The 21,795-nt window shown below is 42.4% G+C and overlaps 2 protein-coding genes and 1 long non-coding RNA gene across 3 annotated transcripts in view; 2 read left to right on the top strand and 1 right to left on the bottom strand.

The window, feature by feature from the left end:
* The window catches only part of LOC143494173 (uncharacterized), a 295,830-nt gene that overhangs the window by 4,275 nt on the left and 269,760 nt on the right, over positions 1 to 21,795 (bottom strand). The window lies entirely within an intron of this gene.
* LOC143494164 (uncharacterized) overlaps positions 1 to 21,795 on the top strand; it is a 205,981-nt gene that overhangs the window by 90,441 nt on the left and 93,745 nt on the right. The window contains exon 2 of the mRNA XM_076992253.1: positions 20,084 to 21,321. Coding sequence (XP_076848368.1) covers positions 20,084 to 21,321 — 1,238 coding nt within the window. The remainder of the gene's footprint in view (positions 1 to 20,083; positions 21,322 to 21,795) is intronic.
* LOC143494179 (uncharacterized) lies at positions 9,300 to 11,984 on the top strand. Its single transcript, XR_013125565.1, has 5 exons — positions 9,300 to 9,418; positions 9,510 to 9,620; positions 10,319 to 10,438; positions 11,167 to 11,350; positions 11,641 to 11,984. It is a non-coding gene; the product is annotated as an uncharacterized LOC143494179 (long non-coding RNA).

Genomic DNA, 21,795 nt, shown 5'->3' with positions numbered 1-21,795 from the left:
TTATCCGACTACAGAGTCATAATAGGTCTACATCACAGCCTAACCTCCAATCCAACCCCAGTAGTATAGGTATTAGTAACTACGCATCCGAAAATATTACTGAGCTATATTACTGAGTCTTCGATCCTATATCACAAAAAGAGCTCAAAACACTAATTCGTTCGTCTAAGCCTACATCATGTATATTAGACCCAGTTCCAACCCGTCTATTCAAAGACCTACTCCCAACTATAACAGGGCCCTTGCTTAATATGATTAACAGTTCCCTTAACCTAGGATATGTGCCCAAACAATTAAAATGCGCCGTAATTAGACCCTTGATTAAAAAACAGAATCTCGATCCGCAGATTCTAGCCAACTATAGACCAATTTCTAATCTCCCATTTATCTCTAAAATTCTACAAAAAAGCAGTTTACATTCAGTTATACCATTATCTCCAATCAAATAGTATCCATGAAAAGTTCCAATCAGGATTTAGACCGAACCACAGCACTGTACGTAAAACAGTACGTAAACGTAAAAACACTCCAATGAATAACCAAACTAAATCAAATGTATGTAACATTACAATACATCCACTATAACAGCATAAAATCAATTAATTCGTACATTAAAGCAGTAATTGTCACGCTACGGTCCCCGAACCCTTCCTTTGGGGCGTGTGTTAACGTTGTCTGCGTCTATTCGTCTGCGTCTGTGTACCTCCGTGGGTGCGGGTGCGTCTTGTCATTATCCGTCTCACCTGTGGCTCGTCTCGTCATCACGTGGGGTTGATGTGGTCTGTCTATTTAATGTGCGTTCGCTCGTCTTGTGCTCGTCGTTGTCTAATGTTTGAGTCTACACGTTACGTGTGTAAGTGTCTGTTTAGCGTGCGCTATTGCGCAATAACCTGTATGCATTAAAACGTGTCGTTGTGCCTGTGAAGCTGGATTTGTGTCTCGTCCTTCGCCTCGCACCCAACGTCACAGAACGACGAGCCGCCAGAGACACAACAAGCCATGCCAGGCTACACCACCCGGCCAAAGAAGGGCAAGAAGCCCAGCAAGCGCCGCCATGCCTCTGCTCCTGCCCAACACCGCGCCGCCACCGTTACTCCCGAACTTATGGAGCAGGACCCTTTATGCAGCATCATGCTGCTCCGGGCTCGGGAGGCCAGCACTGGGGAACTGGCGGAGTATTTCCGCCAGACCGCGGTGCGGATGTGGAGGGAGCGACACCCCTCTCCCACCAGAGACCTCTCGCCCCTGAGGGTCGGCTCCCTCGAACTCTGCTCCACAGAGAAGACCCCTGAGAGCGAGTTCGAGGGGGAGGAATCGGAGGGCGAGGAGGAAGAGGAGGATCAGGCTCCCTCGGTTTGTTCCGCCTCCACCGTGGACTACGGTGAGGAGGAGGATTACCCTCCCTCCGTGTGCTACGCCCCCACAGTGGATTATGGTGGGGGAGAGGGGAACGAGGAGGACTACCCACCGTCCGAGTGCTCCGCTCCTGCCGTGGGCTACGGCGAGGAGGAGGAGGAGGAGGACGACGATTACCCTCCGTTCGAATGCAACGCACCTGCCGTGGGCTACGGTGAGGAAGAGGAGGAGGAAGACTATGATTACCCTCCGTCAGAACGCTCCTTCCCCGCTGTGGGCTACGATGAGGAGGTGGAGGAGGAAGGCAGTCCGCCTCCCTCTGAGTGTTCCGCTGGGACTGTGAAGGGGAGGTGGACACCAGAGACCAGTGTTAATTTTGACAGCAATTTTTGATTTAGTTTTAGTCTTAGTCTTTTGACTAAAATGTAATTTAGTTTTAGTCATAATTTAGTCATTGATTTGTTTTTAGTCTTAGTCTAGTTTTAGTCGACTAATTATCATTAGAATTTAGTCGAATAATATCAAAATAATTTAGTTGACTAAAATATAAATGGTGTAGTAGTCATTATATACACTTGCACAAAATGAAACATTTATTAACCAGTTACAGAATATTATTTTTTGTATGTGCAATATATACAAAAACAAATTTCCAAACAACTCTATTGACCTGAACTTATAGTTACTGAGCATAACAATAACAAAACATTGATGACCAGTAGGTCCGCTCTACCTGAAAACATATGGAGTTTATGAACAATGCATATTACATTCTATATAAAACTGGGCGCCGTAAAACAATGCCATAGCCCGCAGATGTCGTTTCATTTGTCGTATTTGTCCCGACATCATCATTCCTCATGGTTTACACAGCATCTTGTTTTTCTCAAAGGAGTCAAAGGAGAAATGTGTCCATATATCGCCGCTCATCTTTCTCCCTGCTGACATTGTCGAGTTAACTTCGAGTTTAATTTCATGAGTGACCACAGTTCACGCGCTGGTTTTGTCCTAACGGGTTCTGCGCGATGTGAAGACGTTAGTTCTGATTGGATGGTTACCCGGTTTGTCCCGCCTCTCCGTGTACGCTAAAGTAGTTACGGTTGGATCTCTTCTTAACTTATCCCTACCTTTCACTAAACTAAATCAGGTTTGATTGAATGTCGTCGCTGGACAATATTTTCGTCTCGTTTTTATTCATTGACGAAAATGTCCTTTAATTTCGTCATCGTTTTTATCCCTTCGTATAGTTTTAATTTAGTTATCGTCTCGTTTTCGTCATGAAAAAAGGTTCGTTGACGAAAACTATGACGAAAATTATTCGTCAACGAAATTAACACTGCCAGAGACGGTCCCATCCTCCGATCGTTACGGTGGAGAGAGGATGGACTGCTCCCGGGGTGGCAGCCCGGAGCAGTCCATGGAGTGGGACCAAGGAGAAGAGGAGGAGGAGATGGAGACCGCAGGGGATCTCCCAGGCGGTCCGCTCGGGGCGTCTACCGGCCGCGCTGCACCCGGCGCCTACGCCGGTCGCGCTGCACCCGGCACGTGCGCCGGTCGCGCTGCACCGCAGAGGGTCTGCTGCGAGGACCGGAGGAGGACCGTCCGCTGCAGCACCGGCAGCTCCCGATCTCTCTCCCCTTATCGCTCTACTCCTGGCGCGTAGTCTGGCGCCTGTTTCATGTTTGTGTATGCCAGTGTTCGTAAGTCTTCCCATTTGTGTGCCTAACCCGTTTTTCCCTTTCGTGCCACTATGTGTAAGTGTACCTGTGTGTGTGTTTGTGAATGTCCCGTTAAATGTGTCTAACGTGTTTTCCCCCGTCTTCCCAGGGAGGGTGTTCTAGACCAGGGTTTTTCAAACTATGGGTCGCGACCCTAAAATGGGTCGCGAGGCAAAAAAAAAGGGTCGCTAAAAAATAAATGTTAATATATTTAATAAATTATATTTATAGCGCGCGACTGCGCGAACGGCGGAGGCGTTAATACTTGGCGATCGATCGCGATATAATAGTTAAACTCCGTCAACAACTTACGTTCGCCGCCCCCCCCAGTCAACAACTTACTTTCGCCACCCCCCCCCCGGGCAACAACATGCGTTCGCCACCCCCGTCAACATCTTACGCTCGCGACCGAGTATACTGTATATATATTTCTTAGTAGGCTGGGTCGCGGGAAAAATCATGGACAAAATATGGGTCGTTAGAAAAAAAGTTTGAAAAACACTGTTCTAGACTGTGCGTGGCGGACTCTCCGCCGAGGGCGTTCATCTCCCAGACGCAGGACTGGGCGCTTCAGATCCGCCCGTTGACGTGGGTTCGGGGCACTCAGTCCTGTTGGCACCCCGGGATGGGTAGTGCCCTTGGTGGGGGCGTCTGTCACGCTACCAGCCACGTGCAGAGGGGGGGGCGGAGGGTGCTGGAGCACCTGCCCCTTTGGCCCTTTCTGCCCAAAGTGCCCTTTTGTCAATTTTTGTATGTGTGAAAGTCTGTCTGTGTGGCATAATAATAATAATAATAATAATAATAATAATAATCACCATTCACATGTGAATCACGTTGATTCACATTGACCCTTACGTGCCCTCCTGACTTTACGTGACGTCAGCACGTGACCTAGGCGCTACTAAGCTGCTAACTCTAGATACGGAGAGAGAACAGCTAACGGTCCGGTAGGTAGGTTTTGCCGTGGTATTTGTTTGTGCACGCCACATTGTTTTCTTGCAAGATAACTGACAAAGATAGTGAAGTTAGCAGCATTCTGTTTGTGTGAGACTCTACACACACTCTCACGAGTTACAGTGTGCCTGTCACTGTGTGTGTATATGTATGTTGCCAGGTTCGCGGTTTTACCGCCAAATTGGGCTTGTTTGAAAAGTCAGTCGCGGGTGAAAATTCAGGAATGGCGGGGTGCGTTTTATTACCGGACTACTTTAAAAATTACCACGACCGCCAAAAAACAAAAAAAGTGTCTGTTGTCTGCTGAGAGAGAGAGAGCGAGAGAGAGACACACACACACACACACAGTTGCCGTGTTTTTCCTACATGTATATTTCTAAAGGCAATGAGGCATATGCTATTTGACTAAAACTCTGCCATGTACATGCCTATTTACATAATTTTGGACTATATTAGTATAAATACAACAATAATAATAATTAATTTGAAGAATTTAAATTGTGATTGTGACCTCTCATTAAACAAATCAGAATGTGTTTTAACACTTGTATACAGACAAATTAAATATGCATGAATATAAAATGTGACATTTATAACCTTGCTGTCTTGCACAAAGTGGATAAAGCACAAATACATTTACTGGCAATTGAAAAGGATATTCCAATCAACTACAGTGAAGTCATTGACATATTTCGGAGCATGGGCAACAGGAAGTTGCTGTTATAACTGAAACAAAAAAATACTACTTTGTTACATGCACAGAGAGACAGACAGACACGCACGCACACACACACACACCCTTCCTCTATTCTCTTTCTCCCATTAATGTTAAGTTTATACATGAGTTTATGAGTATCAATTAATAAAAACAGGATGGAACATTACATGTTGAAGTCATGTTTGTGTCAAAACAAATGGTTGCATTTGTTTTTTAGAAACCAAAACTACAGCTGTGAAATTAAAATAAAGAGGTGTAAGAATTGTTCCATTTTTGTCCAAGGACTCCAGGAAGAGAAGCCACAGTTAAACAGTCCAGTGTCTAATGGGGATCTGAATTCAACTTAATACATTATCTTTCTATGTCCTAAATTAATGCAGAGCTTGAATTATAGCTTAGTGGATATAGGCTGTACCTCCACCCCTCTTTTATTCTTGTCCTCCCATTAATGTTCCCCTTTCTTTTTACGAATGTGCAACTTGATCTGTTTAGTTCAGTCAGCCTGCTGTATCCTTTCTCAGCACAGAATCTCCTACAAACAATCAGCCGTATGGCAGGTCACAGTGCGCCATGTTTAATCTTAGTTATCTTTGCATCTTATCATGATCACATAACACTTATTTTAATCAGCCACTATCTCTCCCATGCTCTTTTTAGTCACTTCAATATCAGAACAATACAGCGTCTCCACCAACCCCCTCAACAGTAGCTGTTCAATGTACTCAATCAGGTAAATATAGACTATAGATATAGACTACTTTTGCCCTCTATCAAAGATATGAGATGTGGACAATAATATGGCATGTTGTGATTCCATGTTATATTATTTATGAATAAGGGTTGCTACAAATCAAACTGTTATATTTCAAGGTATGTTTCTGTATGGTGTTTCAAATTTGTGCTCCATGTGCCCCCTTTTCACTTTGAGCACCTGCCCCTCCAAAGGTCTCTGCACGGCCCTGCACGCTACGGTCCCCGAACCCTTCCTTTGGGGCGTGTGTTAACGTTGTCTGCGTCTATTCGTCTGCGTCTGTGTACCTCCGTGGGTGCGGGTGCGTCTTGTCATTATCCGTCTCACCTGTGGCTCGTCTCGTCATCACGTGGGGTTGATGTGGTCTGTCTATTTAATGTGCGTTCGCGCAGTGTCTTGTGCTCGTCGTTGTCTAATGTTTGAGTCTACACGTTACGTGTGTAAGTGTCTGTTTAGCGTGCGCCATTGCGCAATAACCTGTATGCATTAAAACGTGTCGTTGTGCCTGTGAAGCTGGATTTGTGTCTCGTCCTTCGCCTCGCACCCAACGTCACAGTAATAAAACCGTACAACATAACTAGCATATAAGCTTTTATCTTTGTAACAGGAACCACTGAGCTACTAAACAAAAGAACCAAATATAATTATATTCGTATAGTATCAAATAAGTAGCTACGTTATCTGGCTGGGTTAGTTAGCGCTACAACATCCATTATAAAAATACTTTAACACATTGAATTTTCCACCAACTTAGTCAAGACACGAGATTCAACCGTGAGGTAACGGAACGAACAAAATAGTGTGGTTAAGATTTGGTTAAAAGGTGTTAGTGGTACGTATTACTAAGTTAAGTACTTACAGGTCAACCAGTAGTCCAACACTTCCAAACACCAACACGACAATCAACTCCACTAAACGCCCGATGCTGATATTGAGAATAAGGAAACCTGTGGTCTGTAATGTCCGACGGTGATGGTAGGTAGAGGTGGGCGGATCGATCCAAATATCGATACCAACGCTGCTATTGATTTGGAGCAATACTCGTGTAAAAAGATTAATACTCAATCTTTTTAACTCTCCCGCACACACCGACTGCTGCGTACGTGGATTCATCAAAGTCTCTTCTCTGTCTGTAAGAGCAGCGTTGCCAACAAGTATCGTCGCTGCAGAAGCAAAAGTCCAGGGGGTGGAGCTAGATCTAGATCCAACTCCTCCCACCGTCCATAGTTTCTTTTGGTCGGTCCAGGGGGCGGAGCTGCATTTAATCCAACATCTCCTACGTGTCGCTTACGTTTTCCGACCAGGAAATAGAAATCCAATAAATTCACCCTTAAGACTGCTACCGTTTAGAGATCAAAATGTTCTTTAAATGTTATTTAAATAACACAATACACGTTTTTTTAAGTTTACAAGAAAACGTAAAAGTTGCCAACTCCTCAGTAAGGAAAGACGCTATTGGCTGTCCTAAAAGTCACAAAATGGCGTCATCGCCTAATTTGCATAAAACCGTAAAATAATAACGTTGTGGGAGAGAAAAAATGATTAAAATACCCTAAATATGTTAGAGTGACTGACGGAGACTGTGTGAGTTAAATTCAGTGATTTATTTTGTATTACACTGAAGACGCATTTATATTTACATCCGGCTCTGTAAATACGGGGCGGGGTCAATCAGCGGCGGCTTTGGGCATGCGCAGTTCATTTGCAGCGTGGACGTGGAGCGGTGTGGGTCTGCTCTGACTGTCAGACTGCATTGTGAGTGTTGTGGGCGGGGCTCACGGCAGCACCCGCTGCTCGCTGAGGACAGTAACTGAAGACCATGTGTGTTCATCTCCGAATCTACAAAAGTCTCCAGTAACACCACAAAAAGTCTCTAGATTTGTCGCTACTCGCTTAAAATAGTCACACAGCACGGAGCAGCGCACCCGCCCCCTCTCGTCTTTAGTCTTTACACCGTCACGTTGCTCAGCAACCATGCAGGTAGGCTCCGCCTGGCCCCGCCCACTCAGCGCTCTCCTCGAGTCGACACCTTACAGTACGGAGAGAGAGAGACACCACCGGAGTATTGAAATGTCTGAGAGGAAGACATGCGCCGTTTGGCTTTATTTTATTGCAGAAAATAAAATTACAGCAAGCTGTATAGTTTGAAACAGGGCTGTTAAATACAGTGGAAACACAACAACTGTGTTAGTTGTAATTAATAGGGAGAGTTATGGAGTTAACATGGAGATAAATACATCCAGAACTCTTGATGTCGAATCATGCCTGCTTATAGTTTGAATTTAATGTGATAATAGTGAGGTGAAGTCAACTCTAGCTTTCTTATTCACAGCTTCAGGAATATGGTGGGACCATTTAAGGTGGAATTTTAGACAATAAATTGGTGAGTTTAGTCCAAATGTGCTGTGAATTACTATCTAGCGTCCTTTCCATTACACATTTGCAAGAATAACATGAGAGGTGGTAAATATATCAAATCAAATTTATTTGTATAGCGCTTTTCACAACACATGTTGTCACAAAGCAGCTTTACAATCTTTACAGGATTTACAAGGTTAACAATCGTATGGGTCCAAATCCCTAATGAGCAAGCCAAAGGCGACAGTGGCAAGGAAAAACTACCTATGATGGTGGGGAATAGGAAGAAACCTCGGGAGGACCAAGACTCAAAAGGGAACCCATCCTCCATTGGGTGGCCCGTTAGCACAGTCAGTGGTGCGCTGGGTGTACATGTATGTGTCTTCAATGTAATATACATGTACGTGTCTTCAATGATGCTTTATGAAACATCTTTCTGCTAAGATACATGAGAGGTGTTAAATGTACATGTACGTGTCTTCAATGATGCTTTATGAAACATCTTTCTGCTAAGATGCGTTTGTAAAACAGCCCTTGTTATTGTGCCGGTCATCAGGTGCAGAATTTAGGCACATATTCAAGTTCTAATGCTGTTTTAAGCAGCAGAAACAACATGGTTGACCGACAAGAGTTGACCAAAAAGCTGTTTTAAGTTTAACTGGTAGGTAAAAGTGTGTCTGTGTGTGTGTGATTAAAAATGGCCAACATTGATGTTCATCTGTGTGACTACTGCAGGACTGCTTCAAGACTACAGACTGGCCGGCACTCTGTGAGCCACACGGAGAGGACATTGACGGGCTTAGTGAGTGCATAACGGACTACATTAACTTCTGGGTGGACTCCATTGTCCCAAACAGGACAGTAAAGTGTTACCCAAACAACATAACAAAGGACATTAAGTCCCTCCTTAACAGCAAGAAGAGGGTATTCAGAGCTGGAGTCAAAGAGGAGGTGAGAACGATCCAGGGGAAGATGAAGACCACAATCACAAGACAATTACAGGAGAAATCTGGAGTGTAAACTCCAGCAGAACAACATCAGGGAGGTTTGGAGTGGAACGAGGACCATCACCAGTTTCAGGTCCAACGACAACAGAGTAGAAGAGGACAGTGAAGACAGGGCCAATGAACTAAACCAGTTCTTTAACAGGTTTGACACTACAGGCTCTGCCCTCCCTCATCCTGACTCCACTGCTGTCTGTTCCCTGCTGCCCCCTCCACTCACCCCCCCCCCCCCCCTCATGATAGTCCAGCTCACACCTCCACCTCTCCACCACAAACCATCCCCACAGTGACCCTCACTGCTGACCAGGTCAGGAGACACCTCAATAGACTCCACACAAATAAGGCTGCAGGGCCCGATGGCGTCCCCCCCCCCCCAGGGTGCTTAAAGCCGGCGCAGGTCGTGTGAAGTCCTGCAGTATGTCTTCAACATGAGCACGAGTCTCCAGATCGCGTCCCTGTGTTGTGGAAGACGTCCTGCATCCTTCCTGATCTGAAGATGCCTCGCCCTAGTGATGTGGAATGGGATGTCACTTAAATTTTCTTGTGTGAGTCAAGGCAGGTGAGCGAATACTTTTGGCAATATAGTGTATATATATTCTGGAAGAATGGTCAAAAATCCTCATAAACACACTCCTAAACCTTGTGGACAGCCTTCCCAAAGAGTTGAAGCTGTTCTAGCTGCAAAGCGTGGACCTACGTCATATTGAACCCTATGGCTTAGGAATGGGATGTCACTCAAACTCTTGTGTGAGTCAAGGCAGGTGAGCGAATACTTTTGGCAATATAGTGTATATATATACAATGGCAACAACCCTCTTTTCTTTTTGTAAGGAAGCTGATATTTTATCATATTATACCATTAAAAAAATTAAACATTTGACACCAAAATCACTGGAACTTTAATGCATAGTACACAAATCAACCAAAAGCTGAAGAAAAACAGGTTTATCTGGCCCGCTGTGAATAAGGCCATCACTATGTCTGTGAAACTGCCTGTGAGTCTTTCTAAGGTTTTCAATATAGTAGAAATGTAGAACAAAATCAATTATGTACAAACTGTATACAACTGGAATGACTTGGAATAGAAAACATTTTACAAAAAGAATGCTTTCATTATTTTAATATTGTTATATAACATACATAAACAAAATCAGTATGGGAAACAATAAACTCTTAAATTTATGATCCCATGTTCATTCGGTTCATCCATCTCTGTTAAACAAAGTGCGGAGCAAACACGCATCGTGAACACACACTTTATGAATAAGAAACAAACTTCAAAGGGAGCTGCGAATAAATAACTAACGTCGTGGATTGCACTGGATTAAATGAGCTCATGACTGCAGCTTTGTAAAAAATCCTTGCTGCCTTTGCAGTTTTGATAGTAAATCTTCAGACGCCCGTTCCAGCTGTGCATCAGTGTAATTCTTGTATTTCTCTGCGTCTTTGCTCTCGTAAGATACCAACAGCACCACCTACTGTCCAGGAGCGGTGTATTTGTACCAGTCGGTGTGTATTTTTGAGAAAATCTCTTCAGAAGGCACTCCTGATCCACTAAGGACAGTTGCACGTATTGTAGGTACGTATTTGTACGTGTAGTGTGAAGTATTAGAAAGTTGCTCTGCATTTGTTTGAAAATAGTATGATACTTGCGGAATATGTCCTGTTTGTTTACAACGTTTTGGCAGCATTATACGCTGCACTCTCAGCACGTTATAGTTTTATTTTCTAACTCCCCTGAATTGTAAAGCATTTGTTATATAGCTGTTAAGATAAATGCTAAAGTTATGGTTTCACTATTTTTCACATTAATCATTCTATAAGCTATATACAGTTATCTGTAAAACCATTTTAAACTACCATGAAAATGGTATTTTTTAATGACCCTTAATAATTTTGTTCAACCTTAAACACTATGAATAGTACCCTAGCAAATTCACAGCAGTGAAAATCACATTATGAACCATGAAAAGAACCTTTTCCCCATTAAATATTAAATTTTCTGTGATATGTTGGTGCTGCTTATAGAATAATTATTGAAGCAATAGCCTATGTACAGTGGCACTGAACCAAACGGAGAGAGACACGTATCACAACACAGACAAGTGTTTTCATTTTAGTGAAGGAATGAAGCCTAGCACTGTCTCATAATTGTCTTTAATATGATTGTCTTTAATATGAATGTCTTTAGTATGAATGTCTTTAGTATGAATGTCTTTAGTATTGTGCAGAGCCCAATCGCTTCTTTGTCATGATTATGTTTCATCTTCATCTCACAATACATTTGCAATGTCTTTTGTCCTCTAGATATTAATAGCGTCCACATTCCTAAACACTTTACCTACTGTGACGCACGGTGGAGCGGCAAAGGACGACACACGGGATCCTTGGCTGCGATAGACGTCACTTTTATTATTCTACACAGATAGCGCATATAGCGCACGGAGAACACTTAACGGACACGGCAACATGTAGACTGTACTGTACACATGTGAGTATGAATATGTGAGTATGAATATGTATCCAGATGTTCCTGAGGTAGGTTTATGTTTAATAATGTTGTAGATGTTGCGGATGATGTTAACATTGTACAGCTGTGCAAAATAGCGTAGTGCAAGTGAACGACATGTCCTGTTCAGTGCAGTTAAGTCCAGTTGGTTCAGTTCAGCGGTTTAAAGACTCAGAGGAGTCCACTGTGGTTAAGGAGAGCTACAGCTCTGGGAAAGAAGCTGTTAGCATGTCGTGTTGTGCTGGTTTTGATGGTCCTTATTCTTCTACCAGAGGGGAGAGTCTGGAAGAGGTGATGTCCAGGATGGAAAGGGTCAGGTGTCATTTTGTGAGCGCGTTTCCTCACCCTGCTGGTGTGGATCTCCTGAAGCGTTGGCAGGTTACATCCAATGATCTTCTCTGCTTATCTGATGATGCGCTGGAGTCTGGCTCTTTCTTTTGAGGTAGAGGAACCAAACCAGGTGGTTATGGATGAGGTGAGGATGGACTCGATGATCGCTGTATAGAACTGGATCATCAGGGTCTGCGGCAGGTCAAATTTCCTGAGCTGTCTCAAGAAGAACATTCTCTGCTGAGCTTTCTTGGTGATGTTGACGGTGTTCCTCTCCCACTTCAGGTCCCTGGATAAGGTGGTGCCCAGGAACCTGAGTGACTCTACAGTGGAGACTGCAGAGCCATTGATGTAGAGGGGGGATACAGGGGGTGGGTTGCGTCAGAAATCCACCACCATCTCTACAGTCTTGTCTGTGTTTAGCAGCAGGTGGTTGTCGCTGCACCAGGACACCAGCTGATCAACCTCCTTTCTGTAAGCAGACTCATCACTGTTGGCTATGAGGCCCACCAGGGTGGAATCATCCGCAAACTTCAGGGCTGTCCAGGTGCTGAAGGATGAAGTGGAGAGTTAGGTCGACCACGTCATCAACAGATCTGTTTGCTCTGTATGCAAACTGGGGGGTCCAGCAGGGGGTCTGTGATGGTCTTTAGGTGGGCTAAGACCAGGCGTTCAAAGACCTTCATGACTACAGATGTCAGGGTGACAGGTCTGTAATTATTAAATCCAGTGATGGTGGGTTTCTTGGGGACTGGGATGATGGTGGAGGTCTTGAAGCAGGCTGGATCACAACGGAGCTCCAGTGATCTGTTGAAGATGCTGGTGAAGACTGGTGCTAGTTGCTCACAGCAGTGTTTTAGGATGGATGGAGAGACTGAATCAGGTCCCGGGGTTTTCCTCACCTTCTGTCTGATGAAGAGCCTGTGGACGTCCTGCAGGCTGATGGTGAGACAAGCTGGGGGTGGAGGTGTGAGAGCCAGCGTGGGGGAGGAGGGGGGTTGATGATGGGGTGAGAGAGTCTGCTGATTGTCTATTGTTTGAAATCTGCAGAAGAACTCGTTCAGGTCGTTGGTGAACTGTTGGTCGTTCAGGAGGAGGGGGTTTTTTCTCACCTTGTAGCCAGTGAAAAGCTGAAGACTGTTCCAAGCTGACGATGGGTCGTTAGCTGTGATGTGGTTATTCATCTGCTCTGAGAACTTTCTTTTCGCTGCTTTACCTCTTTCTCCAGTTTGTACTTGGCTTTTTTCTCACCCTCCTTCTCTCGCCTAAGCTGATTCAGTTCTGTAGAAAACCAGGGTTTGCTGTTACTGTGTTTAACACGTGTTCTGGTTGAAATACAGCTGTCTTCACAGAAGCTCATGTATGACGTCACAGCGTCTGTGTATTCGTCCAGTCCGTCTGTCGCCTCCTCAAACACAGCCCAGTTTGTTGATGTGAAGCAGCCCTGCAGCTTCTCTGTGTCTCCACTGGTCCACCTCTTCACTGTTGTAACGGCCGGCTTGTTGGTTTTGAGTTTCTGCCGGTACGTGGGAATGAGGTGAACGAGGCTGTAATCAGAGAGCCCGAGAGTGGCGCGCGCAACAGCGTGATAGGCATTCTTGATGCTTGTGTAGCGTTTGTCCAGCGCGTTGCCTTCACGTGTAGCGCACGCGATGTGTTGCCTGTACTTGGGCATCTCCTCCCTTACCAAAAAAAAGTATACTTAAAGGTAATTTTTTAAAGTAAACTTAAGTATATTTCCCAAGTATACTTTATGTAGTAAGTATACTAATATCAATGTACTAATGGTATACTGGTAAGTTTACTAATTCAATACTTCTTGGGACTAAATTGGCTCACATTTTAGTTTATAAAAGTATACTTTTAAGTAGACTTTAGGTGAGAGAGTAGTAAACTTTGAGTGCACAACTAGTTTATATTCAAGTTTTATTTTGTACTACAACTATACTAAAAGTAAACTTACAGGTATACTGTTAGTTTACTAGTTATATACTTCTAGTCTAGTTTTTAGTTTATGAAAGTACACTTTTAAGTATACTTTAAGTGTAAGAATAGTAAACTTTGAGTACACAACTAGTTTACATTTAGGTTTTATTTTGTACTGTTAATATACTAAAATAAGCTTATTTGTATACTGCTAGTTTACTAAGAGTATTCTTAAAAGTGTACTTTCATACACTTAAAAGTGGGATATAAGTATATAACTAGTAAACTAACAGTATACAAATAAGCTTACTTTTGAACTTAACATAATAATTATAGTTTACTACTTATATGTTTTAAGTATACAATAATTTCAATTTAGTTTCAATTTTTTACACTTTAAATATACCTTTAACTGTACTTTAAGTAGAAGATGAAAGTAAGCTGTCTTGCATGTAGTCATGATGTGTGATTTGAAGCTGAGCTCATTATCAAAGGTGACGCCCAGGTTCTTAACACATTGTCTGGCTTTCAGATTCATTTGATTTAAATAAGTCTGGACATCATTCCTTTGTTACTACTTACCAATCCCACAAGCTGCCCACCACTACAATCACTGACCCTCACCCACTGTTTCCTCTGCCACCACAGCCATGTAATTACACCACTGCTTTAAATGAAAATGAGAGTAACTACTACTGTGGCATGACCGTCAACCTCTCTGATGCACAATTACTGGAGATGGAAACAAGGGACCAGAGCACAAACAAGACCTGGCACAGTATTCGCTCCCAGCGTCTGACCTCATGTGTTTTCAAAAGGATTGTTTCTAGAATTGCAGACTTTGACTGCTTAGTGACAAATATGCAAAGACAGAAAAGGCCTGTGCAGACCCTGGCAATGAAAAGGGGCCTAGAGGTGGAACCCATTGTAGCTTCAGAGTATGAACAAGTAACAGGTAATCACACATGACCTTGTGGCTTCATCATAAATCCTCATGCCCCCCCATTTAGGTGCCTCACCTGATCGTAAGGTGGTTGACAATTCTGGGCTTCTTCAGGGGCTTCTGGAGATAAAGTGTCCAAATGTGGACACTTTTGTTGAGTGCAGTTATCTGTCTGCAGGCCCAGATGGCACTTTTGCTCTTAAATGCAACCATGACTACTATTACCAGGTAATGGGGCAGATGGGCATCACTGGAATTAAGTGGTGTGATATTTTTGTTTACTGTACCAAAGACAATCACCTGGAGCAGATCCACTTTGATGGCAAGATATTGGAGTCTATGAAAACTAAACTGGATATGTTCTTCTTTGAATATTTTCTGCCTGGCCTGTGCAGATGAGGAGACTATAAATAAAGGAAGCACACATAAATTTGGCATTGTTCCTTAAGAAAACTACTGTTAATAGGTAAATGTTTCTGTAATATGACAGTTTTAAGAATTGATTTTAAAAAGTGAGAGAATGTCATGACCATAAAAATGTCAGAACCATAAAAAATGAACTGAGAATCATTTTTAGAAAATTAGTATATTGTTTTTATTGGTTCACAATGAGCAAAAATGTGTTACATTAATTTCATTATTAACAAAAAAATGCACATCAATAAAAGTTGAGCTGAATAAATGTTTGAATGTTTGTTACTCAGTGGAAGAATAATTTTCCAGCAATTCAAAGTCCAGTATGGCTAATAAAAATAATACTGAATTTGTAAAATATACTTCATGTTTGTACTATGCATGTTAACATTTGATAATACACTTTGAATATGTTACCTCAAAATTAAAAAAGAGGTCCCTGAAAATTGGTAAGTAGAGCACAAACACAGCTGGTTAACTGAACCACACAGGGAAAGGGGCAGAACTCCGTCAAATATCTGGTATTCTTTAATGTGTCTGATTGCTCAACATGGATCCTCAAGTGAGCAATTTCTTGCGTGTATGTAATTTCTTCTTTACTAAACTGCCCACATGGCCCCAAGAATGTAGGAATTACAAGTTTCACACAAATGTTACTGAGGAGGTCTTTGATAAGAAACCCTTTATCTACAATTACTTCATCTCCTGGTTCAAGTAGGTTCTGAATGCCAGACTCTTTGGTAATTTCTTTATCTGAGATGGAGCCTGTGTACAGGTTGCTTTTACACAGCTTTTAGTGTGTCATCATCTTTAAATCCAGTGTAAAACATGATCAGTTTAGGCTCACACTGGAAGCGTTGTAGATGAAACCGCTCACTCTTGAGGTTTTCTTCCTCCAGATGGTCAATCTCCCTCTTTGCTGCATCAAGTTGTTCTTCTACAGACAGAGTCTCCTCCAGATAGTCATGATCACCCAGTGCCTCTATGACCTGCTTAGAACTGTGTTGGAGGAGAGACAAAAGAAAATGGGAATAAAAAAGAATTATTAGTAAGGTGATCTGTTTTTAAATTTACACAAACTACCTTTGACTTAAAGTGATTTGATAATAATGTTATGGATTACCAGACCTTACTTCATGCACTGCACCAACTTGTTATGGGCTTAGAACATTATTTTATATTGTAATGAGTAATACGTTCATTGAAAAATTAATTCATCATTTGCAGCTCTGTACGTATCTGGTAACTCACATTTCTTTCTCATGCAGATTTGTAATGTGCAATTCTTCCTCATCAAAGTCACAAGTTGAACTAAAAAGTATCATCTTCCCATCACTAAATTACAGCCTGGCACACAACAATGACCAACACAGTGTCAATACAGTGTCAACACAGTTTGTGTAGTGTGTGGATACACTCCTTGAGGTATCATCTTCTCATCACTAAATTACAGCTGCCACACAACAACACAGCACATTTGGACTAAAATCACCAATTTATTGTCTAAAATTCCACCTTAAATGGTCCCACCATATTCCTGAAGCTGTGAATAAGAAAGCTAGAGTTGACTTCACCTCACCATTATCACATTAAATTCAAACTATAAGCAGGCATGTTTCGACATCAAGAGTTCTGGATGTATTTATCTCCATTAACTCCATAACTCTCCCTATTAATTACAACTAACACAGTTGTTGTGTTTCCACTGTATTTAACAGCCCTGTTGTAAACTATACAGCTTGCTGTAGTTTTATTTTCTGCAATAAAATAAAGCCAAACGGCGCATGTCTTCCTCTCAGACATTTCAATACTCCGGTGGTGTCTCTCTCTCTCCGTACTGTAAGGTGTCGACTCGAGGAGAGCGCTGAGTGGGCGGGGCCAGGCGGAGCCTACCTGCATGGTTGCTGAGCAACGTGACGGTGTAAAGACTAAAGACGAGAGGGGGCGGGTGCGCTGCTCCGTGCTGTGTGACTATTTTAAGCGAGTAGCGACAAATCTAGCGACTTTTTGTGGTGTTACTGGAGACTTTTGTAGACTCGGAGATGAACACACATGGTCTTCAGTTACTGTCCTCAGCGAGCAGCGGGTGCTGCCGTGAGCCCCGCCCACAACACTCACAATGCAGTCTGACAGTCAGAGCAGATCCACACCGCTCCACGTCCACGCTGCAAATGAACTGCGCATGCCCAAAGCCGCCGCTGATTGACCCCGCCCCGTATTTACAGAGCCGGATGTAAATATAAATGCGTCTTCAGTGTAATACAAAATAAATCACTGAATTTAACTCACACAGTCTCCGTCAGTCACTCTAACATATTTAGGGTATTTTAATCATTTTTTTTCTCTCCCACAACGTTATTATTTTACAGCAAAAACAGGTTTTATGCAAATTAGACGATGACGCCATTTTGTGACTTTTAGGACAGCCAATAGCGTCTTTCCTTACTGAGGCGTTGGCAACTTTGACGTTTTCTTGTAAACTTAAAAAAACGTGTATTGTGTTATTTAAATAACATTTAAAGAACATTTTGATCTCTAAACGGTAGCAGTCTTAAGGGTGAATTTATTGGATTTATATTTCCTGGTCGGAAAACGTAAGCGACACGTAGGAGGAGTTGGATTAGATGCAGCTCCGCCCCCTGGACCGTCCAAAAGAAACTATGGACGGTGGGAGGAGTTGGATCTAGATCTAGCTCCACCCCCTGGACTTTTGCTTCTGCAGATACGGATACTTGTTGGCAACGCTGCTCTTACAGACAGAGAAGAGACTTTGATGAATCCACGTACGCAGCAGTCGGTGCGTGCGGGAGAGTTAAAAAGATTGAGTATTAATCTTTTTACACGAGTATTGCTCCAAATCAATAGCAGCGTTGGTATCGATATTTGGATCGATCCGCCCACCTCTACCTACCATCACCGTCGGACATTACAGACCACAGGTTTCCTTATTCTCAATATCAGCATCGGGCGTTTAGTGGAGTTGCGCCTATTGTCGTGTTGGTGTTTGGAAGTGTTGGACTACTGGTTGACCTGTAAGTACTTAACTTAGTAATACGTACCACTAACACCTTTTAACCAAATCTTAACCACACTATTTTGTTCGTTCCGTTACCTCACGGTTGAATCTCGTGTCTTGACTAAGTTGGTGGAAAATTCAATGTGTTAAAGTATTTTTATAATGGATGTTGTAGCGCTAACTAACCCAGCCAGATAACGTAGCTACTTATTTGATACTATACGAATATAATTATATTTGGTTCTTTTGTTTAGTAGCTCAGTGGTTCCTGTTACAAAGATAAAAGCTTATATGCTAGTTATGTTGTACGGTTTTATTACTGTAGCTTTAATGTACGAATTAATTGATTTTATGCTGTTATAGTGGATGTATTGTAATGTTACATACATTTGATTTAGTTTGGTTATTCATTGGCGTGTTTTTACGTTTACGTACTGTTTTACGTACAGTGCTGTGGTTCGGTCTAAATCCTGATTGGAACTTTTCATGGATACTATTTGATTGGAGATAATGGTATAACTGAATGTAAACTGCTTTTTTTCTAGAATTTTAGAGATAAATGGGAGATTAGAAATTGGTCTATAGTTGGTTAGAATCTGCGGATCGAGATTCTGTTTTTTAATCAAGGGTCTAATTACGGCGCATTTTAATTGTTTGGGCACATATCCTAGGTTAAGGGAACTGTTAATCATATTAAGCAAGGGCCCTGTAATAGTTGGGAGTAGGTCTTTGAATAGACGGGTTGGAACTGGGTCTAATATACATGATGTAGGCTTAGACGAACGAATTAGTGTTGTGAGCTCTTTTGTGATATAGGATCGAAGACATTTAGCTCAGTAATATTTTCGGATGCGTAGTTACTAATACCTATACTACTGGGGTTGGATTGGAGGTTAGGCTGTGATGTAGGCCTATTATGACTCTGTAGTCGGATAATATCTATGTTATTACTAAAAAAGTTTAAAAATTCATCACAAGTGTGTGTAAGTGCCGTATTTAGAACTAGTGTCATTGATATTTCTTGTTTTGATACAGTCGCGAAGAGAAATCTAGGGTTATTTTTGTTGATTTCTATTGTCGAGTTTATAAACGGCATGTTTATATTTGACTACGGCGTCTTTCCATGCGATTCTAAACACTTCTAGTGAGGTGGATCTCCATTTGCGCTCCGCTGCTCGAGCTGCCTGTTTTAGAAGACGAGTGTGGTCGTCATACCATGCTGCAAGCTTTTTCTCCCTAATTAATTTTGTTTTAACTGGAGCTACACTGTAGAACATATTCCACAAATATTCTATTTGCAAGCAAACAACGTTATTTTCAAACGAAAACAGTGACTTACAAATACAAAATGCGATTGTAAATTCATATGTGACGTTCAAGCAAATGCACAGCAACTTTCTAATACATCACACTACACGCACAAATACGTACGTACAAAATATGTCCTTTGTGGATCATGTGACTTTTTGCACACTTTTAACAGGAGTGCTTTCTAAAGAGGCCAACATCATTTTTACCTTCAATCTACCTGGAAACATGGCACAATGAGTAATCGTGTGCACAGGTGAATTTTCTGTGATATGTTGGTGCTGCCCATAGATTAATTCTCTGATGCACAATAATTTAAAAGATCGAATCACACTGCTGGAACTCATAAGGAGCTTCAACAGACCAAAGCAGCTCTGCAGCACCATGAGAGAGAAAGGAAGGAAAAGAACAACTTTGAAAATAAAGTTGATGAACCCTACAAAATAAAAGTCCCTATAGACTGGCACATAGAGTGACACTGAACAAAACAGAGAGAGACACGTATCACAACATAGACAAATGTTTTCATTTTAGTGAAGTAAGGAAGCCTAGCACTGTCTCCTGATGGTCTTTAGCATGAATGTCTTTAGAATTAATGTCTTTAGCATTATGCAGAGCCCAAATGGTTCTTTGTCATGATTGCAAATTCATTGTGAGAAGAAGATGAAACAATGTCTTTTTCCTCTAGGAATTAATGATATCCACTTTCCTCAACAGGTAAACTTTACCTACATAAACACATTTATCTGTGAGGAGTATGTCAGATTGCTGAAATCAGTAAACATGGAAAAGGAGAAAAGCTACAACTGCTTAGAGTGTGGGAAGAATTTTACTAAACAAAGTGATCTCCAGAAACACCAGCGCATTCACACAGGAGATAAGCCATATCACTGCTCAGAGTGTGGGAAGAGTTTTACCACACAAAGTAATCTCAACGTACACCAGCGCATTCACACAGGAGAGAAACCATATCACTGCTCAGAGTGTGGGAAGAGTTTTACTACACAGGGAAATCTCCAGAAACACCAGCGCATTCACACAGGAGAGAAGCCATATCACTGCTCAGAGTGTGGGAAGAGTTTTACTCAACAGAATAGTCTCAAAACACACCAGCGCATTCACACAGGAGAGAAGCCATATCACTGCTCAGAGTGTGGGAAGAGTTTTACTACACAGAGTCATCTCAACGAACACCAGCGCATTCACACAGGAGAGAAACCATATCACTGCTCAGAGTGTGGGAAGAGTTTTAATAAACAGAGTCATCTCAACGAACACCAGCGCATTCACACAGGAGAGAAGCCATATCACTGCTCAGAGTGTGGGAACAGTTTTACTACACAGGGAAATCTCCAGCAACACCAGCGCATTCACACAGGAGAGAAGCCATATCACTGCTCAGAGTGTGGGAACAGTTTTACTACACAGGGAAATCTCCAGCAACACCAGCGCATTCACACAGGAGAGAAACCATATCACTGCTCAGAGTGTGGGAAGAGTTTTACTACACAGAGAAGTCTTCAACTGCACCAGTGCATTCACACAGGAGAGAAGCCATATCACTGCTCAGAGTGCGGGAAGAGTTTTACTACACAGAGTCATCTCAACGTACACCAGCACATTCACACAGGAGAGAAACCATATCACTGCTCAGAGTGTGGGTACAGTTTTACTAAACAGAGTCATCTCAACGAACACCAGCGCATTCACACAGGAGAGAAGCCATATTACTGCTCAGAGTGTGGGAAGAGTTTTACTACACAGGGAAATCTCCAGCAACACCAGCGCATTCACACAGGAGAGAAGCCATATCACTGCTCAGAGTGTGGGAAGAGTTTTACTACACAGGGAAATCTCCAGCAACACCAGCGCATTCACACAGGAGAGAAGCCATATCACTGCTCACAGTGTGGGAAGAGTTTTATTAAACACAGTCATCTCCATGAACACCAGCACATTCACACAGGAGAGAAGCCATTTCACTGCTCAGAGTGTGGGAAGAGTTTTACTAATAGGGCTGGGTATTGATTCAAATGCCAAGAATCGATCCGATTCTGAAGATTAAGAATTGATTTATTTCGATTTAATCGATTCAATCCAATTTGGGGTTTAGTGTTATTAAAAATGTATTTGAGCTGTTTCCTGACTGTGTACAGGAGCAACATGTTAAAACTAGTATTATATCGATATTAATCAGCAAATAGTTACTGGTAGTTGGTACAGGGTACCCGCGGGTCCTTAAAAAGTCTTAAATTTAGTTTTCCATATTCAAGGCCTAAAAATGTCTTAAAATGTCTGGAATTTTATGAGGGGAGGCATTAAATTATTATAAGTGTGTGTTGTTCAGTTGTTCTGGCGCGATGTGAACTTTGCCGAATCTAGCGCTAATGCAGAAAATAACCGCTCCAGGGTCCTAGTGCTAGATTCCTAGCGTTGGAGTATACGGCTTCAACAACGTCAACAATTTTCGTTCGCCACACCCCCCCCGGC

This window comes from Brachyhypopomus gauderio, unplaced genomic scaffold (genome assembly GCF_052324685.1).
Source record: "Brachyhypopomus gauderio isolate BG-103 unplaced genomic scaffold, BGAUD_0.2 sc91, whole genome shotgun sequence".
In the NCBI taxonomy this organism is placed as follows: domain Eukaryota; kingdom Metazoa; phylum Chordata; class Actinopteri; order Gymnotiformes; family Hypopomidae; genus Brachyhypopomus; species Brachyhypopomus gauderio.
The sequence above is the reverse complement of the archived record's forward strand: the minus strand, read 5'-3'. Positions and strand labels throughout refer to the sequence as shown.